Here is a 27,242-nt window from a genome sequence, read left to right as displayed (position 1 = left end):
TCCTCGGCTACCTACCGCCGCCTCTCCTCAGGCTACCTACCGCTACCTACCGCCGCCTCTCCTCAGGCTACCTACCGCCGCCTCTCCTCAGGCTACCTACCGCCGCCTCTCCTCAGGCTACCTACCGCCGCCTCTCCTCAGGCTACCTACCGCTACCTACCGCCGCCTCTCCTCAGGCTACCTACCGCCGCCTCTCCTCAGGCTACCCACCGCCGCCTCTCCTCAGGCTACCCACCGCCGCCTCTCCTCGGCTACCCACCGCTACCTACCGCCGCCTCTCCTCGGCTACCTACCGCCGCCTCTCCTCGGCTACCTACCGCTACCTACCGCCGCCTCTCCTCGGCTACCTACCGCTACCTACCGCCGCCTCTCCTCGGCTACCCACCGCCGCCTCTCCTCGGCTACCCACCGCCGCCTCTCCTCGGCTACCCACCGCCGCCTCTCCTCGGCTACCCACCGCCGCCTCTCCTCGGCTACCCACCGCCGCCTCTCCTCGGCTACGCACCGCCGCCTCTCCTCGGCTACCCACCGCCGCCTCTCCTCGGCTACCCACCGCCGCCTCTCCTCGGCTACCCACCGCCGCCTCTCCTCGGCTACCCACCGCCGCCTCTCCTCGGCTACCCACCGCCGCCTCTCCTCGGCTACCCACCGCCGCCTCTCCTCGGCTACCCACCGCCGCCTCTCCTCGGCTACCCACCGCCGCCTCTCCTCGGCTACCCACCGCCGCCTCTCCTCGGCTACCCACCGCCGCCTCTCCTCGGCTACCCACCGCCGCCTCTCCTCGGCTACCCACCGCCGCCTCTCCTCGGCTACCTACCGCCGCCTCTCCTCGGCTACCCACCGCCGCCTCTCCTCGGCTACCTACCGCCGTCTCTCCTCGGCTACCCACCGCCGTCTCTCCTCGGCTACCCACCGCCGCCTCTCCTCGGCTACCTACCGCCGTATGTGGACACCTGCTCATTGAACATCTCATTACAAAATCATGGGCATTAATATGGAGTTGGTTCCCCCTTTGCTGCTATAACAGCCTCCACTCTTCTGGGAAGGCTTTCCTCTAGATGTTGGAACATTGCTGCTATAACAGCCTCCACTCTTCTGGGAAGGCTTTCCACTAGATGTTGGAACATTGCTGCTATAACAGCCTCCACTCTTCTGGGAAGGCTTTCCACTAGATGTTGGAACATTGCTGCTATAACAGCCTCCACTCTTCTGGGAAGGCTTTCCACTAGATGTTGGAACATTGCTGCTATAACAGCCTCCACTCTTCTGGGAAGGCTTTCCACTAGATGTTGGAACATTGCTGCTATAACAGCCTCCACTCTTCTGGGAAGGCTTTCCACTAGATGTTGGAACATTGCTGCTATAACAGCCTCCACTCTTCTGGGAAGGCTTTCCACTAGATGTTGGAACATTGCTGCTATAACAGCCTCCACTCTTCTGGGAAGGCTTTCCACTAGATGTTGGAACATTGCTGTGGGGACTTGCTTCCATTCAGCCACAAGAGCATTAGTGAGGTCGGGCTCTGATGTTGGGCTCACAGTCGGCATTCAAATTCATCCCAAAGGTTTTAGATGGGGTTGAGGTCAGGGCTCTCTGCAGGCCAGTAGAGGTTCTTCCACACCAATCTCAACAAACCATTTCTGTATGGACCTCGCTTTGTGCACGGGAGCATTGTCATGCTGAAACAGGAAAGGGCCTTCCCCAAACTGTTGCCACAAAGTTGGAAGCACAGAATCATCTAGAATATCATTGTATGTTGTAGGGTTAAGATTTCCCTTCACTGGAACTAAGGGGCCTGAACCATGAAAATCATCCCCAGACCATTATTCCTCCTCCACCAAACTTTACAGTTGGCACTATGCAGTGGGGCAGGTAGCGTTCTCCTGGCATCGGCCAAACCCATATTTGCACTTAATTTCCACTGCCCCAGAGTCCAATGGCGGCGAGCTTTACACCACTCCAGCCGACGCTTGGCATTGAGCATGGTGATCTTAGGCTTGTGTGCGGCTGCTCTGCCATGGAAACCCATTTCATGAAGCTCCCGACGAACAGTTCATGTGCTGACGTTGCTTCCAGAGGCAGTTTGGAACTCGATAGTGAGTGTTACAACCGAGGACAGACTGTTTTTACGCACTACGTGCTTCAGCACTCTGCGGTCCCGTTCCGTTCTGTGAGCTTGTGTGGTCTACCACTTCGCGGCTGAGCCGGTGTTTCTCCTAGACGTTTCCACTTCACAATAACAGTACTTACAGTTGACCGGGGGCAGCTCTAGCAGGGCAGAAATTTGACAAACTAAATTGTTGGAAAGGTGGCATCCTAGGGCGGTGCCACATTGAAAGTCACTGAGCTCTTCAGTAATGAGAAGTATCTTCGGTATTCACCTCACTGTGGGGTAAGAAGGGATGGAGGGAATAAAGGGATGAAAATAAAAATGGCACTCGAAGGTCTCATTATAACCAGTCTAACACAGCTTACAGTCAGTGGAGGAGAGAAGAGAAAGATGGGGGGGAAGAGAGAGGACCTTAAACCAGTATTTACGCTCTCCTGGAGCTCAGGGGCTTTCAGAGGACGATAGTAAAGAACAATAGAAGAAACGGAGGAGAGGAGTAGTAGGGAGCAGAAGGCCAAAGAAGTGAAAAGTGCTTTCTATTCGTCAGATCTCTCTCCCCCATCCCTCTCTCTCTCCCCATCCCTCCCTCTCTCTCTCCCCCATCCCTCCCTCTCTCACTCTCTCTCCCTCTCTCATCCCTCCCTCTCTCTCTCCCCATCCCTCCCTATCTCTCTCTCCCCATCCCCATCCCTCTCCCCCCATCTCTCTCTCTCCCCCATCCCTCTCTCTCCCCCATCCCTCTCTCTCCCCCATCCCTCTCTCTCCCCCATCCCTCTCTCTCTCTCCCCCATCCATCCCTCCCTCTCTCTCCATCCATCCCTCCCTCTCTCTCTCTCTCCCCCCATCCCTCTCTCTCTCTCCCCCATCTCTCTCCTTCCCCCATCTCTCCCTCCCCCCATCTCTCCCTCCCCCATCTCCCCCTCTAATGCTGCTGCTAACAGTAGAAATACTGATGAAGTGAGATGTGGAGATCCCAGCTCAGCTAATGCCATTGTCAACAGCAACAGTGTATAAAAGTTGAAGACGTAAAAACTACGATATAACACATATTGAATCATGTAGTAACCAAAAAAAAGTGTTAAACAAAACATAGTATATTTTAGATTCTTCAAAAGTAGCCACCTTTTGCCTTGATGACACTCTTGGCATTCTCTCAACCAGTTCAACCTGGAATGCTTTTCCAACAGTCTTGAAGGAGTTCCCACATATGTTGGATTGGGTTTATTGGTGTTGAAATACACCAGGATGCTGATGTCATACAGACCGTAGTTTGTGTGTTCATACTTTTTCATAACGACAATAGAATGATGATGTCACTGCGACAGCTGTTGATAGACGTAGTATGAACCAGAATTTAGTCTTGAAATCTACTGCCGTACTCACTCTGTTTACTACACTACTCACTCTGTTTACTACACTACTCACTCTGTTTACTACACTACTCACTCTGTTTACTACACTACCGTACTCACTCTGTTTACTACACTACCGTACTCACTCGGTTTACGACACTACTCACTCGGTTTACGACACTACTCACTCGGTTTACGACACTACTCACTCGGTTTACGACACTACGCACTCGGTTTACGACACTACGCACTCGGTTTACGACACTACGCACTCGGTTTACGACACTACGCACTCGGTTTACGACACTACGCACTCGGTTTACGACACTACGCACTCGGTTTACGACACTACGCACTCGGTTTACGACACTACGCACTCGGTTTACGACACTACGCACTCGGTTTACGACACTACGCACTCGGTTTACGACACTACTCACTCGGTTTACGACACTACTCACTCTGTTTACGACACTACTCACTCTGTTTACGACACTACTCACTCTGTTTACGACACTACTCACTCTGTTTACGACACTACTCACTCTGTTTACGACACTACTCACTCTGTTTACTACACTACTCACTCTGTTTACTACACTACTCACTCTGTTTACTACACTACTCACTCTGTTTACTACACTACTCACTCTGTTTACTACACTACTCACTCTGTTTACTACACTACTCACTCTGTTTACGACACTACTCACTCTGTTTACGACACTACTCACTCTGTTTACTACACTACTCACTCTGTTTACTACCGTACTGACTCTGTTTACTACACTACTCACTCTGTTTACTACACTACTCACTCTGTTTACTACACTACTCACTCTGTTTACTACACTACTCACTCTGTTTACTACACTACTCACTCTGTTTACTACACTACTCACTCTGTTTACTACACTACTCACTCTGTTTACTACACTACCGTACGCACTCTGTTTACTACACTACCGTACGCACTCTGTTTACTACACTACCGTACGCACTCTGTTTACTACACTACCGTACGCACTCTGTTTACTACACTACTCACTCTGTTTACTACACTTCCGTACTCACTCTGTTTAGTACACTGCCGTACTCACTCTGTTTACTACACTGCCGTACTCACTCTGTTTACTACACTGCCGTACTCACTCTGTTTACTACACTGCCGTACTCACTCTGTTTACTACACTGCCGTACTCACTCTGTTTACTACACTGCCGTACTCACTCTGTTTACTACACTGCCGTACTCACTCTGTTTACTACACTGCCGTACTCACTCTGTTTACTACACTACTCACTCTGTTTACTACACTACTCACTCTGTTTACTACACTACTCACTCTGTTTACTACACTACTCACTCTGTTTACTACACTACTCACTCTGTTTACTACACTACTCACTCTGTTTACTACACTACTCACTCTGTTTACTACACTACTCACTCTGTTTACTACACTACCGTACTCACTCTGTTTACTACACTACCGTACTCACTCTGTTTACTACACTACCGTACTCACTCTGTTTACTACACTACCGTACTCACTCTGTTTAGCACATGGCCTCACATGTGAATCCTTAAAGAGATGGGTGGGACTAAGGCTTAAGAGGGTGTGAACGATACTGAACGGGTGTAAACAAAGAGCTCTCCAGTAGGTGTACCAGAACATTCAAGGGCCATTTTCTCAAAAGTGGGGTTACAAGTTTATCAACTTTCCAAGCAGTATTGACTTTCCCATTGTTCCTCAACTGCAGTGTATAACATACCATTTTCTAGCTCTGAGTCTCTACTTTTAACCAATGTAAAAAACACCATTGTTGCTACACAAGACGAATCGAGCCGGTCAGTCACATATCCCACAACGAACCTCTTCAACACAACCTCTGTGTGTGTGTCCCAGTGTGTGTGTGTGTCCCAGTGTGTGTGTGTGTGTCCCAGTGTGTGTGTCCCAGTGTGGGTGTGTCCCAGTGTGTGTGTGTGTGTCCCAGTGTGGGTGTGTCCCAGTGTGTGTGTGTGTGTGTGTGTGTGTCCCAGTGTGTGTGTGTGTGTGTGTGTGTGTGTGTGTGTGTGTCCCAGTGTGTGTGTGTGTGTGTGTGTGTGTCCCAGTGTGTGTGTGTGTGTGTGTGTGTGTGTCCCAGTGTGTGTGTGTGTGTGTGTGTGTGTGTCCCAGTGTGTGTGTGTGTGTGTGTGTGTGTGTGTGTGTGTGTGTGTGTGTGTGTGTGTGTGTGTGTGTGTGTACACGTCCCAGCGTCCCTCAGTAATAAAGGATACTTCCCGTTCGGACCGGCTGCTATGCGGTAGTCACTGTAGCTGTTACTGGGGTGGAAGTTGAAAACAAACATTACGTTGGCTCTTTCAAACACGATCACTTTATCCTTCTCATTCGCTGTGGTCATCAACACCTGAAGGAGAGAGGAAGAGGAGGAGGGTGGAAGAATGAGATGAAAGAGAATATATCATTGTGATACCAGCAGTTCTCCAGTGACTGTAAAACCTCACTAACCTTTAGGTGTCCAGTCTTATTAGCAGAATGTCCAACCAGTCAAACACCTGATTCAACTAGTCCTGTATGAAATGTAATAATATAATTGTACATTTTAGCCACTTATCCAGAGTGAGTGTTAGTTCACGAAAGGCTGTGTGGGCCGTACGCTACGGATGTTGTAGAGATAGGAACCTGCGAGTCACTGCTTTGATGTGTGCAGAGAACGACAGGGTGTTGTCCAGGGTCACACCATACATTTGGAAAGTATTCAGACCTCTTGACTCCTCCAACATTTTGTTACGTTACAGCCTTATTCTAAAAATTGATTCACTGTTTTTTTTTACCCCTCATCAAATCTACATCACAATACCCCATAATGACATCACAATACTCCATAATGACATCATACCCCATAACGACATCACAATACCCCATAACGACATCACAATACCCCATAATGACAAAGCAAAAGCAAAAACATTTTTGCAAATGTATATATATTTTTTACTGAAATATTACATTTACAAAAGTATTCAGACTCCTTACTCACTACTTTGTTGAAACACCTTTAGCAGTGATTATAGCCTCGAGTCTTCCTGGGTATGATGCTACAAGCTTGGCACACCAATCAAGTTGTAGAAACATCTTAAGGATGATCAATGGAAACAGGATGCACCTGAGCTCAATTTCGAGTCTCAAATCAAAGGGTCTGAATATTTATGTAATACTTATAAATCTGTAAATAAGGTATTTATTTATTTTATTTTCAAGGCAGGTCCTCACCAGATATTACCGGCAACAACGTCGCCTATGGGCACAAACCCACCGTCGCTGGACCAGACAGGACTGGCAAAAAGTGCTCTTCACTGACGAGCCGTGGTTTTGTCTCACCAGGGGTGATGGTCGGATTCGCGTTTATTGTCGAAGGAATGAGCGTTACACCGAGGCCTGTACTCTGTCTGGACCGGGATCGATTTGAAGGTGGAGGGTCCGTCGTGGTCTGGAGCAGTGTGTCACAGCATCATCGGACTGAGCTTGTTGTCATTGCAGGCAATCTCAACACTGTGCGTTACAGGGAAGACATCCTCCTCCCTCATGTGGTACCCTTCCTGCAGGCTCATCCTGCTTGTTCTGTGTGTGATTTCCTGCAAGACAGGAATGTCAGTGTTCTGCCATGGCCAGCGAAGAGCCCGGATCTCAATCCCATTGAGCACATCTGGGACCTGTTGCATCGGAGGGTGAGGGCAAGGGCCATTCCCCCCAGAAATGTCCGGGAACTTGCAGGTGCCTTGGTGGAAGAGTGGGGTAACATCTCACAGCAAGAACTGGCAAATCTGGTGCAGTCCATGAGGAGGAGATGCACTGCAGTACTTAATGCAGCTGGTGGCCACACCAGATACTGACTGTTACTTTTGATTTTGACCCCCCCTTTGTTCAGGGACACATTATTCCACTTCTGTTAGTCACATGTCTGTGAAACTTGTTCAGTTTATGTCTCAGTTGTTGAATCTTGTCATGTTCATACAAATATTTACACATGTTCAGTTTGCTGAAAATAAACGCGGTTGACAGTGAGAGGACGTTTCTTTTATTTGCTGAGTTTACAACCACTCCAGAACCCCTGGACATTGAATAAGGTTCTGGTACTGACCTGTATATACAACCACCCCAGTACCCCTGGACATTGAATAAGGTACTGACCTGTATATACAACCACTCCAGAACCCCTGGACATTGAATAAGGTACTGGTACTGACCTGTATATACAACCACTCCAGAACCCCTGGACATTGAATAAGGTACTGGTACTGACCTGTATATACAACCACCCCAGTACCCCTGGACATTGAATAAGGTACTGACCTGTATATACAACCACTCCAGAACCCCTGGACATTGAATAAGGTTCTGACCTGTATATACAACCACTCCAGAACCCCTGGACATTGAATAAGGTACTGGTACTGACCTGTATATACAACCACCCCAGTACCCCTGGACATTGAATAAGGTACTGACCTGTATATACAACCACTCCAGAACCCCTGGACATTGAATAAGGTTCTGGTACTGACCTGTATATACAACCACTCCAGAACCCCTGGACATTGAATAAGGTACTGGTACTGACCTGTATATACAACCACTCCAGAACCCCTGGACATTGAATAAGGTACTGACCTGTATATACAACCTCTCCAGTACCCCTGGACATTGAATAAGGTTCTGACCTGTATATACAACCACTCCAGAACCCCTGGACATTGAATAAGGTTCTGGTACTGACCTGTATATACAACCACTCCAGTACCCCTGGACATTGAATAAGGTACTGACCTGTATATACAACCACCCCAGTACCCCTGGACATTGAATAAGGTACTGGTACTGACCTGTATATACAACCACTCCAGTACCCCTGGACATTGAATAAGGTACTGACCTGTATATACAACCACTCCAGAACCCCTGGACATTGAATAAGGTTCTGGTACTGACCTGTATATACAACCACTCCAGAACCCCTGGACATTGAATAAGGTTCTGACCTGTATATACAACCACTCCAGAACCCCTGGACATTGAATAAGGTACTGGTACTGACCTGTATATACAACCACTCCAGAACCCCTGGACATTGAATAAGGTACTGACCTGTATATACAACCTCTCCAGTACCCCTGGACATTGAATAAGGTTCTGACCTGTATATACAACCACTCCAGAACCCCTGGACATTGAATAAGGTTCTGGTACTGACCTGTATATACAACCACTCCAGAACCCCTGGACATTGAATAAGGTACTGACCTGTATATACAACCACTCCAGAACCCCTGGACATTGAATAAGGTTCTGACCTGTATATACAACCACTCCAGAACCCCTGGACATTGAATAAGGTACTGACCTGTATATACAACCACTCCAGAACCCCTGGACATTGAATAAGGTTCTGGTACTGACCTGTATATACAACCACTCCAGAACCCCTGGACATTGAATAAGGTACTGACCTGTATATACAACCACTCCAGAACCCCTGGACATTGAATAAGGTACTGACCTGTATATACAACCACTCCAGAACCCCTGGACATTGAATAAGGTACTGACCTGTATATACAACCACTCCAGAACCCCTGGACATTGAATAAGGTACTGACCTGTATATACAACCACTCCAGAACCCCTGGACATTGAATAAGGTTCTGGTACTGATCTGTATATACAACCACTCCAGAACCCCTGGACATTGAATAAGGTACTGACCTGTATATACAACCACTCCAGAACCCCTGGACATTGAATAAGGTACTGGTACTGACCTGTATATACAACCACTCCAGAACCCCTGGACATTGAATAAGGTACTGGTACTGACCTGTATATACAACCACTCCAGTACCCCTGGACATTGAATAAGGTACTGACCTGTATATACAACCACTCCAGAACCCCTGGACATTGAATAAGGTACTGACCTGTATATACAACCACTCCAGTACCCCTGGACATTGAATAAGGTACTGACCTGTATATACAACCACTCCAGTACCCCTGGACATTGAATAAGGTTCTGACCTGTATATACAACCACTCCAGAACCCCTGGACATTGAATAAGGTACTGACCTGTATATACAACCACTCCAGTACCCCTGGACATTGAATAAGGTACTGACCTGTATATACAACCACTCCAGAACCCCTGGACATTGAATAAGGTACTGACCTGTATATACAACCACTCCAGAACCCCTGGACATTGAATAAGGTACTGACCTGTATATACAACCACTCCAGTACCCCTGGACATTGAATAAGGTACTGGTACTGACCTGTATATACAACCACTCCAGTACCCCTGGACATTGAATAAGGTACTGACCTGTATATACAACCACTCCAGTACCCCTGGACATTGAATAAGGTACTGGTACTGACCTGTATATACAACCACTCCAGAACCCCTGGACATTGAATAAGGTACTGGTACTGACCTGTATATACAACCACTCCAGAACCCCTGGACATTGAATAAGGTACTGACCTGTATATACAACCACTCCAGAACCCCTGGACATTGAATAAGGTTCTGGTACTGACCTGTATATACAACCACTCCAGAACCCCTGGACATTGAATAAGGTACTGACCTGTATATACAACCACTCCAGAACCCCTGGACATTGAATAAGGTTCTGGTACTGACCTGTATATACAACCACTCCAGAACCCCTGGGCATTGAATAAGGTACTGACCTGTATATACAACCACTCCAGAACCCCTGGACATTGAATAAGGTACTGACCTGTATATACAACCACTCCAGAACCCCTGGACATTGAATAAGGTACTGGTACTGACCTGTATATACAACCACTCCAGAACCCCTGGACATTGAATAAGGTTCTGACCTGTATATACAACCACTCCAGAACCCCTGGACATTGAATAAGGTACTGGTACTGACCTGTATATACAACCACTCCAGAACCCCTGGACATTGAATAAGGTACTGACCTGTATATACAACCTCTCCAGAACCCCTGGACATTGAATAAGGTACTGACCTGTATATACAACCACTCCAGAACCCCTGGACATTGAATAAGGTACTGACCTGTATATACAACCTCTCCAGAACCCCTGGACATTGAATAAGGTACTGACCTGTATATACAACCACTCCAGAACCCCTGAACATTGAATAAGTTACTGACCTGTATATACAACCACTCCAGAACCCCTGAACATTGAATAAGGTACTGACCTGTATATACAACCACTCCAGTACCCCTGGACATTGAATAAGGTACTGACCTGTATATACAACCACTCCAGTACCCCTGGACATTGAATAAGGTACTGACCTGTATATACAACCACTCCAGAACCCCTGGACATTGAATAAGGTACTGACCTGTATATACAACCACCCCAGTACCCCTGGACATTGAATAAGGTACTGACCTGTATATACAACCACTCCAGTACCCCTGGACATTGAATAAGGTTCTGACCTGTATATACAACCACTCCAGTACCCCTGGACATTGAATAAGGTACTGACCTGTATATACAACCACTCCAGTACCCCTGGACATTGAATAAGGTACTGGTTCTGACCTGTATATACAACCACTCCAGTACCCCTGGACATTGAATAAGGTACTGACCTGTATATACAACCACTCCAGAACCCCTGGACATTGAATAAGGTACTGACCTGTATATACAACCACTCCAGTACCCCTGGACATTGAATAAGGTACTGACCTGTATATACAACCACTCCAGTACCCCTGGACATTGAATAAGGTTCTGACCTGTATATACAACCACTCCAGTACCCCTGGACATTGAATAAGGTACTGACCTGTATATACAACCACTCCAGAACCCCTGGACATTGAATAACGTACTGACCTGTATATACAACCACTCCAGTACCCCTGGACATTGAATAAGGTTCTGGTACTGATCTGTATATACAACCACTCCAGTACCCCTGGACATTGAATAAGGTTCTGACCTGTATATACAACCACTCCAGAACCCCTGGACATTGAATAAGGTACTGACCTGTATATACAACCACTCCAGAACCCCTGGACATTGAATAAGGTACTGACCTGTATATACAACCACTCCAGTACCCCTGGACATTGAATAAGGTTCTGGTACTGACCTGTATATACAACCACTCCAGAACCCCTGGACATTGAATAAGGTTCTGGTACTGACCTGTATATACAACCACTCCAGAACCCCTGGACATTGAATAAGGCACAAAATGGAGGATAAACTGCTGGGGTCAAGAGTTCAAGTGGCCTGTCTACAGTCTGGACATCACAGAGACTAAAGACTTCCTCCAGGGATACTGAGAAGGGGAGATACAGCCTAAAGACTTCCTCCAGGGATACTGAGAAGGGGAGATACAGCCTAAACACTTCCTCCAGGGATACTGAGAAGGGGAGATACAGCCTAAACACTTCCTCCAGGGATACTGAGAAGGGGAGATACAGCCTAAACACTTCCTCCAGGGATACTGAGAAGGGGAGATACAGAGACTTCCTCCAGGGATACTGAGAAGGGGAGATACAGAGACTTCCTCCAGGGATACTGAGAAGGAGAGATACAGCCTAAACACTTCCTCCAGGGATACTGAGAAGGGGAGATACAGAGACTTCCTCCAGGGATACTGAGAAGGGGAGATACAGCCTAAACACTTCCTCCAGGGATACTGAGAAGGGGAGATACAGAGACTTCCTCCAGGGATACTGAGAAGGAGAGATACAGCCTAAACACTTCCTCCAGGGATACTGAGAAGGGGAGATACAGAGACTTCCTCCAGGGATACTGAGAAGGGGAGATACAGCCTAAACACTTCCTCCAGGGATACTGAGAAGGGGAGATACAGAGACTAAACACTTCCTCCAGGGATACTGAGAACGGGAGATACAGAGACTAAAGACCTCCTCCAGGGATACTGAGAAGGGGAGATACAGAGACTAAACACTTCCTCCAGGGATACTGAGAAGGGGAGATACAGAGACTAAAGACTTCCTCCAGGGATACTGAGAAGGGGAGATACAGAGCCTAAAGCAGCAAGGTATTGTGCAAGACATAATCAACTGGAGGAGCATGGGAGAGCATGTGAAACTAGGGCCTCCTTGTACGTCACAGGAGTTTGCTCATTGAGAAGTCATGAGTAAAGTATAAATGTAATAATGATACTCATATATTTAAACAATAAGGCACGAGGGGGTTTGTTCTTGAGCACGATGCAACGCGGAGTGCCTGGACGCAGCCCTTAGCCGTGGTATATTGGCCATATACCACAAACCTCCTATGTTCCTTATTGTTATTATAAACTCGTTTTCTATGTAATTAGTGCAGTAAAAATTACTTTTTTCATACCCGTGATATACGGTCTGATATAACATAGCTGTCAGCCAATCAGCATTCAGGGCACGAACAACCCAGTTTATAATTTAAGATAGACGAGACCCCCCCCCCAAAAAAAAATATAATATGTTGATGATTGCAGTATCTTAGCTCCTAATCAAGACAAGAAAAAAATGAAATGATTTAAGTTTTTAAAAAACAAATGAAATGTCTGCCTGCTTGTCTTGTCTCCTACCTTCTGGGAGGCCAGCCATCCATATTTGTCCTCCGTGAGGTTCATGTCTCTGTCAAAGGCGTAAAGCTGTGTATAGCGTAGGTTGTTGTCGGGGTCCAGCAGGTTGTACTGACGACGGGCGTACTTATAACTCTCACCGTTGCCCTTCCTGGGGAAGTCCAGCCAATCCGGGTGGCCAAACTCATTACCTACAGAGACAAAAAACAGAAAGAACACAGACCTTTACAGCGAGACACGCTCAAACAGACAGGAAGAGGGGCTCAAACAGACAGGAAGAGGGGCTCAAACAGACAGGAAGAGGGGCTCAAACAGACAGGAAGAGGGGCTCAAACAGACAGGAAGAGGGGCTCAAACAGACAGGAAGAGGGGCTCAAACAGACAGGAAGAGGGGCTAAGAGGGCCTACTAGAGAGAGGGGGCTAAGAGGGCCTATTAGAGAGAGGGGGAAAGAGGGCCTACTAGAGAGAGGGGGAAAAGAGGGCCTACTAGAGAGAGGGGGGAAAGAGGGCCTACTAGAGAGAGGGGCTAAGAGGGCCTATTAGAGAGAGGGGCTAAGAGGGCCTACTAGAGAGAGGGGGCTAAGAGGGCCTACTAGAGAGAGGGGGAAAGAGGGCCTACTAGAGAGAGGGGGGAAAGAGGGCCTACTAGAGAGAGGGGGAAAGAGGGCCTACTAGAGAGAGGGGGAAAGAGGGCCTACTAGAGAGAGGGGGCTAAGAGGGCCTATTAGAGAGAGGGGGCTAAGAGGGCCTACTAGAGAGAGGGGGAAAGAGGGCCTACTAGAGAGAGGGGGGAAAGAGGGCCTACTAGAGAGAGGGGGAAAGAGGGCCTACTAGAGAGAGGGGGAAAGAGGGCCTACTAGAGAGAGGGGGAAAGAGGACCTACTAGAGAGAGGGGGCTAAGAGGGCCTATTAGAGAGAGGGGAAAGAGGGCCTACTAGAGAGAGGGGGCTAAGAGGGCCTATTAGAGAGAGGGGGAAAGAGGGCCTACTAGAGAGAGGGGGGAAAGAGGGCCTACTAGAGAGAGGGGAAAAGAGGGCCTACTAGAGAGAGGGGGCTAAGAGGGCCTATTAGAGAGAGGGGGAAAGAGGGCCTACTAGAGAGAGGGGGCTAAGAGGGCCTATTAGAGAGAGGGGGAAAGAGGGCCTACTAGAGAGAGGGGATGAGAGGGCCTTCTAGAGAGAGGGGGGAAAGAGGGCCTACTAGAGAGAGGGGGAAAGAGGGCCTACTAGAGAGAGGGGGCTAAGAGGGCCTACTAGAGAGAGGGGGAAAGAGGGCCTACTAGAGAGAGGGGGCTAAGAGGGCCTATTAGAGAGAGGGGGAAAGAGGGCCTACTAGAGAGAGGGGGCTAAGAGGGCCTATTAGAGAGAGGGGCTAAGAGGGCCTACTAGAGAGAGGGGCTAAGAGGGCCTACTAGAGAGAGGGGGCTAAGAGGGCCTACTAGAGAGAGGGGCTAAGAGGGCCTACTAGAGAGAGGGGGCTAAGAGGGCCTACTAGAGAGAGGGGCTAAGAGGGCCTACTAGAGAGAGGGGCTAAGAGGGCCTACTAGAGAGAGGGGCTAAGAGGGCCTACTAGAGAGAGGGGCTAAGAGGGCCTACTAGAGAGAGGGGCTAAGAGGGCCTACTAGAGAGAGGGGGGAAAGAGGGCCTTATTAGAGAGAGGGGCGAAAGAGGGCCTACTAGAGAGAGGGGCTAAGAGGGCCTACTAGAGAGAGGGGCTAAGAGGGCCTACTAGAGAGAGGGGCTAAGAGGGCCTACTAGAGAGAGGGGCTAAGAGGGCCTACTAGAGAGAGGGGCTAAGAGGGCCTACTAGAGAGAGGGGGGAAAGAGGGCCTTATTAGAGAGAGGGGCGAAAGAGGGCCTACTAGAGAGAGGGGGCTAAGAGGGCCTATTAGAGAGAGGGGGGAAAGAGGTCCTATTAGAGAGAGGGGGGAAAGAGGCCTTATTAGAGAGAGGGGCGAAAGAGGGCCTACTAGAGAGAGGGGGGAAAGAGGGCCTACTAGAGAGAGGGGGGAAAGAGGGCCTACTAGAGAGAGGGGGCTAAGAGGGCCTATTAGAGAGAGGGGGGAAAGAGGGCCTATTAGAGAGAGGGGCGAAAGAGGGCCTACTAGAGAGAGGGGGATAAGAGGGCCTACTAGAGAGAGGGGGCTAAGAGGGCCTACTAGAGAGGGGGGTTAAGAGGGCCTACTAGAGAGGGGGGCTAAGAGGGCCTACTAGAGAGGGGGGGAAAGAGGGCCTACTAGAGAGGGGGGGAAAGAGGGCCTACTAGAGAGAGGGGGCTAAGAGGGCCTACTAGAGAGAGGGGGCTAAGAGGGCCTACTAGAGAGGGGGGAAAGAGGGCCTACTAGAGAGAGGGGGCTAAGAGGGCCTACTAGAGAGGGGGGAAAGAGGGCCTACTAGAGAGAGGGGGCTAAGAGGGCCTACTAGAGAGAGGGGGCTAAGAGGGCCTACTAGAGAGGGGGGGAAAGAGGGCCTACTAGAGAGAGGGGGCTAAGAGGGCCTACTAGAGAGAGGGGGCTAAGAGGGCCTACTAGAGAGGGGGGCTAAGAGGGCCTACTAGAGAGAGGGGGCTAAGAGGGCCTACTAGAGAGAGGGGGAAAGAGGGCCTACTAGAGAGGGGGGAAAGAGGGCCTACTAGAGAGAGGGGGCTAAGAGGGCCTACTAGAGAGAGGGGGCTAAGAGGGCCTACTAGAGAGGGGGGAAAGAGGGCCTACTAGAGAGAGGGGGCTAAGAGGGCCTACTAGAGAGAGGGGGCTAAGAGGGCCTACTAGAGAGAGGGGGCTAAGAGGGCCTACTAGAGAGAGGGGGCTAAGAGGGCCTACTAGAGAGAGGGGGCTAAGAGGGCCTACTAGAGAGAGGGGGCTAAGAGGGCCTACTAGAGAGAGGGGGCTAAGAGGGCCTACTAGAGAGAGGGGGCTAAGAGGGCCTACTAGAGAGGGGGGGAAAGAGGGCCTACTAGAGAGAGGGGGCTAAGAGGGCCTACTAGAGAGAGGGGGGAAAGAGGGCCTACTAGAGAGAGGGGGCTAAGAGGGCCTACTAGAGAGAGGGGGCTAAGAGGGCCTACTAGAGAGGGGGGAAAGAGGGCCTACTAGAGAGAGGGGGAAAGAGGGCCTACTAGAGAGAGGGGGCTAAGAGGGCCTACTAGAGAGAGGGGGCTAAGAGGGCCTACTAGAGAGAGGGGGCTAAGAGGGCCTACTAGAGAGGGGGGGAAAGAGGGCCTACTAGAGAGAGGGGGGAAAGAGGGCCTACTAGAGAGAGGGGGAAAGAGGGCCTACTAGAGAGGGGGGGAGAGGGCCTACTAGAGAGGGGGGGAAAGAGGGCCTACTAGAGAGAGGGGGGGAAAGAGGGCCTACTAGAGAGAGGGGGCTTAGAGGGCCTACTAGAGAGAGGGGGCTAAGAGGGCCTACTAGAGAGAGGGGGCTAAGAGGGCCTACTAGAGAGAGGGGGGAAAGAGGGCCTACTAGAGAGAGGGGGGAAAGAGGGCCTACTAGAGAGAGGGGGCTAAGAGGGCCTACTAGAGAGAGGGGGCTAAGAGGGCCGACTAGAGGGGGCTAAGAGGGCCTACTAGAGAGGGGGGGGAAAGAGGGCCTACTAGAGAGAGGGGGCTAAGAGGGCCTACTAGAGAGAGGGGGCTAAGAGGGCCTACTAGAGAGAGGGGGCTAAGAGGGCCTACTAGAGAGGGGGGGGGGAAGAGGGCCTACTAGAGAGAGGGGGCTAAGAGGGCCTACTAGAGAGAGGGGGCTAAGAGGGCCTACTAGAGAGAGGGGGCTAAGAGGGCCTACTAGAGAGGGGGGGGAAAGAGGGCCTACTAGAGAGAGGGGGCTAAGAGGGGCCTACTAGAGAGGGGGGAAAGAGGGCCTACTAGAGAGAGGGGGCTAAGAGGGCCTACTAGAGAGAGGGGGAAAGAGGGCCTACTAAAGAGAGGGGGAAAGAGGCCCTACTAGAGAGAGGGGGAAAAAGGCCCTACTAGAGAGAGGGGGGAAAGAGGGCCTACTAGAGAGAGGGGGGAAAGAGGGCCTACTAGAGAGAGGGGGAAAGAAGGCCCTACTAGAGAGAGGGGGAGAGAGGGGGAAAGAGGGCCTACTAAAGAGAGGGGGAAAGAGGCCCTACTAGAGAGAGGGGAAAAAAGGCCCTACTAGAGAGAGGGGGAAAGAGGGCCTATTAGAGAGAGGGGAAAGAGGGCCTACTAGAGAGAGGGGGCTAAGAGGGCCTACTAGAGAGGGGGGGGAAAGAGGGCCTACTAGAGAGAGGGGGCTAAGAGGGGCGTACTAGAGAGGGGGGGAAAGAGGGCCTACTAGAGAGAGGGGGCTAAGAGGGCCTACTAGAGAGAGGGGGAAAGAGGGCCTACTAAAGAGAGGGGGAAAGAGGCCCTACTAGAGAGAGGGGGAAAAAGGCCCTACTAGAGAGAGGGGGAAAGAGGGCCTACTAGAGAGAGGGGGAAAGAGGGCCTACTAGAGAGAGGGGGAAAGAAGGCCCTACTAGAGAGAGGGGGAGAGAGGGGGAAAGAGGGCCTACTAAAGAGAGGGGGAAAGAGGCCCTACTAGAGAGAGGGGGAAAAAGGCCCTACTAGAGAGAGGGGGAAAGAGGGCCTATTAGAGAGAGGGGGAAAGAGGGCCTACTAGAGAGAGGGGGAAAGAGGCCCTACTAGAGAGAGGGGGAAAGAGGCCCTACTAGAGAGAGGGGGGAAAGAGGGCCTCCTAGAGAGAGGGGGAAAGAGGGCCTACTAGAGAGAGGGGGAAAGAGGGCCTACTAGAGAGAGGGGGAAAGAGGGCCTATTAGAGAGAGGGGGAAAGAGGGCCTACTAGAGAGAGGGGGAAAGAGGCCCTACTAGAGAGAGGGGGAAAGAGGCCCTACTAGAGAGAGGGGGGAAAGAGGGCCTTCTAGAGGGAGGGGGAAAGAGGGCCTACTAGAGAGAGGGGGAAAGAGGGCCTATTAGAGAGAGGGGGGAAATAAGGCCTACTAGAGAGAGGGGGAAAGAGGGCCTACTAGAGAGAGGGGGAAAGAGGGCCTACTAGAGAGAGGGGGAAAGAGGCCCTACTAAAGAGAGGGGGAAAGAGGCCCTACTAAAGAGAGGGGGAAAGAGGGCCTACTAGAGAGAGGGGGAAAGAGGGCCTACTAGAGAGAGGGGGGAAAGAGGGCCTACTAGAGAGAGGGGGAAAGAGGGCCTACTAGAGAGAGGGGAAAGAGGCCCTACTAGAGAGAGGGGGGAAGAGGGCCTACTAGAGAGAGGGGGAAGAGGGCCTACTAGAGAGAGGGGGAAAGAGGGCCTACTAGAGAGAGGGGGAAAGAAGGCCCTACTAGAGAGAGGGGGAAAGAAGGCCCTACTAGAGAGAGGGGGAGAGAGGGGGAAAGAGGGCCTACTAGAGAGAGGGGGAGAGAGGGGGAAAGAGGGCCTACTAGAGAGAGGGGGAGAGAGGGGGAAAGAGGGCCTACTAGTGAGAGGGAGAGAGAGGGGGAAAGAGGGCCTACTAGAGAGAGGGGGAAAGAGGGCCTACTAGAGAGAAGGGGAAAGAGGGCCTATTAGAGAGAGGGGGAAAGAGGGCCTATTAGAGAGAGGAGGAAATAGGGCCTATTAGAGAGAGGGGGAAAGAGGGCCTATTAGAGACAGGAGAGGGATAGAGGGCCTACTAGAGAGAGGGGGAAAGAGGGCCTACTAGAGAGAGGGCGAAATAGGGCCTACTATAGAGAGGGGGAAAGAGGGCCTACTAGAGAGAGGGGGAAGAGGGCCTACTAGAGAGAGGGGGAAAGAGGGCCTATTAGAGAGAGGGGGAAAGAGGGCCTATTAGAGAGAGGGGGAAAGAGGGCCTACTAGAGAGAGGGGGAAAGAGGCCCTACTAGAGAGAGGGGGAAAGAGGCCCTACTAGAGAGAGGGGGAAAGAGGGCCTTCTAGAGAGAGGGGAAAGAGGGCCTACTAGAGAGAGGGGAAAGAGGGCCTATTAGAGAGAGGGGGGAAATAAGGCCTACTAGAGAGAGGGGGAAAGAGGGCCTACTAGAGAGAGGGGGAAAGAGGGCCTACTAGAGAGAGGGGGAAAGAGGCCCTACTAAAGAGAGGGGGGAAAGAGGCCCTACTAAAGAGAGGGGGGAAAGAGGGCCTACTAGAGAGAGGGGAAAGAGGGCCTACTAGAGAGAGGGGGGAAAGAGGGCCTACTAGAGAGAGGGGGAAAGAGGGCCTACTAGAGAGAGGGGGAAAGAGGCCCTACTAGAGAGAGGGGGGAAGAGGGCCTACTAGAGAGAGGGGGAAGAGGGCCTACTAGAGAGAGGGGAAAGAGGGCCTACTAGAGAGAGGGGAAAGAAGGCCCTACTAGAGAGAGGGAAAGAAGGCCCTACTAGAGAGAGGGGGAGAGAGGGGGAAAGAGGGCCTACTAGAGAGAGGGGGAAAGAGGCCCTACTAGGAGAGGGGGAAAGAGGGCCTACTAGAGAGAGGGGGAGAGAGGGGGAAAGAGGGCCTACTAGTGAGAGGGAGAGAGAGGGGGAAAGAGGGCCTATTAGAGAGAGGGGGAAAGAGGGCCTATTAGAGAGAGGAGGAAATAGGGCCTATTAGAGAGAGGGGGAAAGAGGGCCTATTAGAGACAGGAGAGGGATAGAGGGCCTACTAGAGAGAGGGCGAAATAGGGCCTACTATAGAGAGGGGGAAAGAGGGCCTACTAGAGAGAGGGGGGAAAGAGGGCCTATTAGAGAGAGGGGGAAAGAGGGCCTACTAGAGAGAGGGGGAAAGAGGGCCTACTAGAGAGAGGGGGGAAAGAGGGCCTATTAGAGACAGGAGAGAGAAATAAAGACCCTACTCGGCATGACCTTCTCCATATGCTGTAACTTAGCCAGGAAATGGGTCTATAAGCGGTGGGTGGAGGTTTAAGTCAATGTTATTGGCTCGGTGGTTCCTGAGAGAAGTCAATGGAAAGAAACTTTGTGACTCCCACACTGCTGTGTGAGAGAGAGTGAGTGAGAGATGGGAAGAGAAAGGAGAGAGAAAGAGAGAGAGAGAGAGAGAGAGAAAGAGAGAGAGAGAGAGAGAGAGAGAGAGAGAGAGAGAGAGAGAGAGAGAGAGAGAGAGAGAGAGAGAGAGAGAGAGAGAGATTGTTGATTTCAAAAAAGCCTTCGACTCAATTTGGCATGAGGGTCTGCTATACAAATTGATGGAAAGTGGTGTTGGGGGTAAAACATACGACATTATAAAATCCATGTACACAAACAACAAGTGTGCGGTTAAAATTGGCAAAAAACACACACATTTCTTCACACAGGGTCGTGGGGTGAGACAGGGATGCAGCTTAAGCCCCACCCTCTTCAACATATATATCAACGAATTGGCGCGGGCACTAGAACAGTCTGCAGCACCCGGTCTCACCCTACTAGAATCCGAAGTCAAATGTCTACTGTTTGCTGATGATCTGGTGCTTCTGTCACCAACCAAGGAGGGCCTACAGCAGCACCTAGATCTTCTGCACAGATTCTGTCAGACCTGGGCCCTGACAGTAAATCTCAGTAAGACCAAAATAATGGTGTTCCAAAAAAGGTCCAGTCACCAGGACCACAAATTCCATCTAGACACCGTTGCCCTAGAGCACACAAAAAACTATACATACCTCGGCCTAAACATCAGCACCACAGGTAACTTCCACAAAGCTGTGAACGATCTGAGAGACAAGGCAAGAAGGGCCTTCTATGCCATCAAAAGGAACATAAATTTCAACATACCAATTAGGATCTGGCTAAAAATACTTGAATCAGTCATAGAGCCCATTGCCCTTTATGGTTGTGAGGTCTGGGGTCCGCTCACCAACCAAGATTTCACAAAATGGGACAAACACCAAATTGAGACTCTGCATGCAGAATTCTGCAAAAATATCCTCCGTGTACAACGTAGAACACCAAATAATGCATGCAGAGCAGAATTAGGCCGATACCCACTAATTATCAAAATCCAGAAAAGAGCCGTTAAATTCTACAACCACCTAAAAGGAAGCGATTCCCAAACCTTCCATAACAAAGCCATCACCTACAGAGAGATGAACCTGGAGAAGAGTCCCCTAAGCAAGCTGGTCCTAGGGCTCTGTTCACAAACACAAACACACCCCACAGAGCCCCAGGACAACAGCACAATTAGACCCAACCAAATCATGAGAAAACAAAAAGATAATTACTTGACACATTGGAAAGAATTAACAAAAAAACAGAGCAAACTAGAATGCTATTTGGCCCTAAACAGAGAGTACACAGTGGCAGAATACCTGACCACTGTGACTGACCCAAACTTAAGGAAAGCTTTGACTATGTACAGACTCAGTGAGCATAGCCTTGCTATTGAGAAAGGCCGCCGTAGGCAGACATGGCTCTCAAGAGAAGACAGGCTATGTGCACACTGCCCACAAAATGAGGTGGAAACTGAGCTGCACTTCCTAACCTCCTGCCCAATGTATGACCATATTAGAGAGACATATTTCCCTCAGATTACACAGATCCACAAAGAATTCGAAAACAAATCCAATTTTGATAAACTCCCATATCTACTGGGTGAAATTCCACAGTGTGCCATCACAGCAGCAAGATTTGTGACCTGTTGCCACAAGAAAAGGGCAACCAGTGAAGAACAAACACCACTGTAAATACAACCCATATTTATGTTTATTTATTTTAACTTGTGTGCTTTAACCATTTGTACATTGTTACAACACTGCATATATATAATATGACATTTGTAATGTCTTTATTGTTTTGAAACTTCTGTATGTGTAATGTTTACTGTTCATTTTTATTGTTTATTTGACTTTTGTATATTACCTACCTCACTTGCTTTGGCAATGTTAACACATGTTTCCCATGCCAATAAAGCCCCTTGAATTGAATTGAAAGAGAGAGAGAGAGAGAGAGAGAGAGAGAGAGAGAGAGAGAGAGAGAGAGAGAGAGAGAGAGAGAGAGAGAGAGAGAGAGAGAGAGAGAGAGAGAGAGAGAGAGAGAGGTGGATGTCTGGCTGATGTGTATAGCAGTGGCCTTGGATGTAATGACAGCATTTCAGGTGGCTCGGAGTACATCAGGTCTCCACCGTGTTTATATAAGGGTTTGTACAGACAGCGGATTCAAGGACTTTCAAGTACTTTTTCAAGAGTTAATATTTATTTTCAAGCACCATACATTTGTAATAGTTTCCTGTAATAGTTTCCTTTGGGGCGGCAGGTAGCCTAGTGGTTAGAGTGGAGGGGCGGCAGGTAGCCTAGTGGTTAGAGTGGAGGGGCGGCAGGTAGCCTAGTGGTTAGAGTGGAGGGACGGCAGGTAGCCTAGTGGTTAGAGTGGAGGGGCGGCAGGTAGCCTAGTGGTTAGAGCGGAGGGGCGGCAGGTAGCCTAGTGGTTAGAGAGGAGGGACGGCAGGTAGCCTAGTGGTTAGAGTGGAGGGGCGGCAGGTAGCCTAGTGGTTAGAGCGGAGGGGCGGCAGGTAGCCTAGTGGTTAGAGTGGAGGGGCGGCAGGTAGACTAGTGGTTAGAGCGGAGGGACGGCAGGTAGCCTAGTGGTTAGAGTGGAGGGGCGGCGGGTAGCCTAGTGGTTAGAGTGGAGGGGCGGCGGGTAGCCTAGTGGTTAGAGTGGAGGGGTGGCAGGTAGCCTAGTGGTTAGAGTGGATGGGTGGCAGGTAGCCTAGTGGTTAGAGTGGAGGGACGGCAGGTAGCCTAGTGGTTAGAGTGGAGGGGCGGCAGGTAGCCTAGTGGTTAGAGTGGAGGGGCGGCAGGTAGCCTAGTGGTTAGAGCGGAGGGGCGGCAGGTAGCCTAGTGGTTAGAGTGTTGGACTAGTACCCGAAAAACGTACTAGTAACCGAAAGGTTGCTAAATCAAATCCCTGAGCTGACAAGGTAAACATCTGTCGTTCTGCCACTGAACCCACTGTTCCTAGGCCGTCATTGAAAATAAGAATTTGTTCTTAACTGACTTGCCTAGTTAAATAAAAGGTTAAAAATATTATGCAATTGTTTCTAGTTGCCACCAGATGGCAGTATATCCCCACAACCTCAAAATAAAATCAGTGATGTAAAAGAAATCACTACTACATTACAAGTTCAACTCAATAAGTTGTTTCACTAGTTATTTACTACATATACATGCATGGTAACTTAAGTCAGTATTGATGTTGTAATTTCAGTAGTGAGGAGCTGAGTTTTGGGACAACACCTACTGGTTAACACACATCTCTTAGTCACATTACTACACAATTCCAGGTTAATGACTGTTTTTTAATTGGACATTAGAAAATCTACTACTTAAAAACTACGAAAAAGCGTCTGGCAGGTTTAGTGTCGCCTGTCGGGAGTTCGGCGTCGCCTGTCGGGAGTCAGGTGTCGCCTGTCGGCAGTCAGGTGTCGCCTGTCGGGAGTCAGGTGTCGCCTGTCGGGAGTCAGGTGTCGCCTGTCGGGAGTCAGGTGTCGCCTGTCGGGAGTTAGGCGTCGCCTGTCGGGAGTTCGGCGTCGCCTGTCGGGAGTCCGGCGTCGCCTGTCGGGAGTCAGGTGTCGCCTGTCGGGAGTCAGGTGTCGCCTGTCGGGAGTCAGGTGTCGCCTGTCGGGAGTCAGGTGTCGCCTGTCGGGAGTCCGGTGTCGCCTGTCGGGAGTCCGGCGTCGCCTGTCGGGAGTCAGGTGTCGCGGTCACCAGAACGGCAGGAGAACAGCAGCTGAATATCACGGTGACATGAGGAGAACAAAACATCTCTGGAGGTTTTAGAGAAAAAGCCTCATAATGTAGACCTGGTGCCAGCAGGATGTGATGTCATCCCCCTTCATAATGTAGACCTGGTGCCAGCAGGATGTGATGTCATCCCCCTTCATAATGTAGACCTGGTGCCAGCAGGATGTGGTGTCATCCCCCTTCATAATGTAGACCTGGTGCCAGCAGGATGTGGTGTCTGTCCCCCTTCATAATGTAGACCTGGTGCCAGCAGGATGTGATGTCATCCCCCTTCATAATGTAGACCTGGTGCCAGCAGGATGTGGTGTCATCCCCCTTCATAATGTAGACCTGGTGCCAGCAGGGTGTGGTGTCTGTCCCCCTTCATAATGTAGACCTGGTGCCAGCAGGATGTGGTGTCTGTCCCCCTTCATAATGTAGACCTGGTGCCAGCAGGGTGTGGTATCTGTCCCCCTTCATAATGTAGACCTGGTGCCAGCAGGGTGTGGTATCTGTCCCCCTTCATAATGTAGACCTGGTGCCAGCAGGATGTGATGTCTGTCCCCCTTCATAATGTAGACCTGGTGCCAGCAGGGTGTGGTATCTGTCCCCCTTCATAATGTAGACCTGGTGCCAGCAGGATGTGGTGTCATCCCCCTTCATAATGTAGACCTGGTGCCAGCAGGATGTGGTGTCATCCCCCTTCATAATGTAGACCTGGTGCCAGCAGGATGTGGTGTCGTCCCCCTTCATAATGTAGACCTGGTGCCAGCAGGATGTGGTGTCTGTCCCCCTTCATAATGTAGACCTGGTGCCAGCAGGGTGTGGTATCTGTCCCCCTTCATAATGTAGACCTGGTGCCAGCAGGATGTGGTGTCGTCCCCCTTCATAATGTAGACCTGGTGCCAGCAGGATGTGGTGTCGTCCCCCTTCATAATGTAGACCTGGTGCCAGCAGGGTGTGGTGTCTGTCCCCCTTCATAATGTAGACCTGGTGCCAGCAGGATGTGGTGTCGTCCCCCTTCATAATGTAGACCTGGTGCCAGCAGGATGTGGTGTCGTCCCCCTTCATAATGTAGACCTGGTGCCAGCAGGGTGTGGTGTCTGTCCCCCTTCATAATGTAGACCTGGTGCCAGCAGGATGTGGTGTCGTCCCCCTTCATAATGTAGACCTGGTGCCAGCAGGGTGTGGTGTCTGTCCCCCTTCATAATGTAGACCTGGTGCCAGCAGGGTGTGGTGTCTGTCCCCCTTCATAATGTAGACCTGGTGCCAGCAGGGTGTGGTGTCTGTCCCCCTTCATAATGTAGACCTGGTGCCAGCAGGGTGTGGTGTCTGTCCCCCTTCATAATGTAGACCTGGTGCCAGCAGGATGTGGTGTCGTCCCCCTTCATAATGTAGATCTGGTGCCAGCAGGGTGTGGTATCTGTCCCCCTTCATAATGTAGACCTGGTGCCAGCAGGGTGTGGTATCTGTCCCCCTTCATAATGTAGACCTGGTGCCAGCAGGATGTGATGTCTGTCCCCCTTCATAATGTAGACCTGGTGCCAGCAGGGTGTGGTATCTGTCCCCCTTCATAATGTAGACCTGGTGCCAGCAGGGTGTGGTATCTGTCCCCCTTCATAATGTAGACCTGGTGCCAGCAGGATGTGATGTCTGTCCCCCTTCATAATGTAGACCTGGTGCCAGCAGGGTGTGGTATCTGTCCCCCTTCATAATGTAGACCTGGTGCCAGCAGGATGTGGTGTCGTCCCCCTTCATAATGTAGACCTGGTGCCAGCAGGATGTGGTGTCATCCCCCTTCATAATGTAGACCTGGTGCCAGCAGGATGTGGTGTCGTCCCCCTTCATAATGTAGACCTGGTGCCAGCAGGATGTGGTGTCTGTCCCCCTTCATAATGTAGACCTGGTGCCAGCAGGGTGTGGTATCTGTCCCCCTTCATAATGTAGACCTGGTGCCAGCAGGATGTGGTGTCGTCCCCCTTCATAATGTAGACCTGGTGCCAGCAGGATGTGGTGTCGTCCCCCTTCATAATGTAGACCTGGTGCCAGCAGGGTGTGGTGTCTGTCCCCCTTCATAATGTAGACCTGGTGCCAGCAGGATGTGGTGTCGTCCCCCTTCATAATGTAGACCTGGTGCCAGCAGGATGTGGTGTCGTCCCCCTTCATAATGTAGACCTGGTGCCAGCAGGGTGTGGTGTCTGTCCCCCTTCATAATGTAGACCTGGTGCCAGCAGGATGTGGTGTCGTCCCCCTTCATAATGTAGACCTGGTGCCAGCAGGGTGTGGTGTCTGTCCCCCTTCATAATGTAGACCTGGTGCCAGCAGGGTGTGGTGTCTGTCCCCCTTCATAATGTAGACCTGGTGCCAGCAGGGTGTGGTGTCTGTCCCCCTTCATAATGTAGACCTGGTGCCAGCAGGGTGTGGTGTCTGTCCCCCTTCATAATGTAGACCTGGTGCCAGCAGGATGTGGTGTCGTCCCCCTTCATAATGTAGATCTGGTGCCAGCAGGGTGTGGTATCTGTCCCCCTTCATAATGTAGACCTGGTGCCAGCAGGGTGTGGTATCTGTCCCCCTTCATAATGTAGACCTGGTGCCAGCAGGATGTGATGTCTGTCCCCCTTCATAATGTAGACCTGGTGCCAGCAGGGTGTGGTATCTGTCCCCCTTCATAATGTAGACCTGGTGCCAGCAGGATGTGGTGTCGTCCCCCTTCATAATGTAGACCTGGTGCCAGCAGGATGTGGTGTCATCCCCCTTCATAATGTAGACCTGGTGCCAGCAGGATGTGGTGTCGTCCCCCTTCATAATGTAGACCTGGTGCCAGCAGGATGTGGTGTCTGTCCCCCTTCATAATGTAGACCTGGTGCCAGCAGGGTGTGGTATCTGTCCCCCTTCATAATGTAGACCTGGTGCCAGCAGGATGTGGTGTCGTCCCCCTTCATAATGTAGACCTGGTGCCAGCAGGATGTGGTGTCGTCCCCCTTCATAATGTAGACCTGGTGCCAGCAGGGTGTGGTGTCTGTCCCCCTTCATAATGTAGACCTGGTGCCAGCAGGATGTGGTGTCGTCCCCCTTCATAATGTAGACCTGGTGCCAGCAGGATGTGGTGTCGTCCCCCTTCATAATGTAGACCTGGTGCCAGCAGGGTGTGGTGTCTGTCCCCCTTCATAATGTAGACCTGGTGCCAGCAGGATGTGGTGTCGTCCCCCTTCATAATGTAGACCTGGTGCCAGCAGGGTGTGGTGTCTGTCCCCCTTCATAATGTAGACCTGGTGCCAGCAGGGTGTGGTGTCTGTCCCCCTTCATAATGTAGACCTGGTGCCAGCAGGGTGTGGTGTCTGTCCCCCTTCATAATGTAGACCTGGTGCCAGCAGGGTGTGGTGTCTGTCCCCCTTCATAATGTAGACCTGGTGCCAGCAGGATGTGGTGTCGTCCCCCTTCATAATGTAGACGTGGTGCCAGCAGGGTGTGGTGTCTGTCCCCCTTCATAATGTAGACCTGGTGC

General features: G+C 50.7%; 1 protein-coding gene across 1 annotated transcript in view; it reads right to left on the bottom strand.

Annotated features, from left to right (window-relative positions):
* The window catches only part of gbe1a (glucan (1,4-alpha-), branching enzyme 1a), a 239,766-nt gene that overhangs the window by 82,263 nt on the left and 130,261 nt on the right, over positions 1–27,242 (bottom strand). Inside the window, exons 13-14 of the mRNA XM_071364995.1 lie at positions 13,107–13,294; positions 5,743–5,873 (exon numbers count right to left, since the gene is read on the bottom strand). Of these exons, the coding sequence (XP_071221096.1) occupies positions 5,743–5,873; positions 13,107–13,294 (319 nt within the window). The remainder of the gene's footprint in view (positions 1–5,742; positions 5,874–13,106; positions 13,295–27,242) is intronic.

This window comes from Salvelinus alpinus, chromosome 24 (genome assembly GCF_045679555.1).
Source record: "Salvelinus alpinus chromosome 24, SLU_Salpinus.1, whole genome shotgun sequence".
NCBI classification, from domain to species: domain Eukaryota; kingdom Metazoa; phylum Chordata; class Actinopteri; order Salmoniformes; family Salmonidae; genus Salvelinus; species Salvelinus alpinus.
The sequence above is the reverse complement of the archived record's forward strand: the minus strand, read 5'-3'. Positions and strand labels throughout refer to the sequence as shown.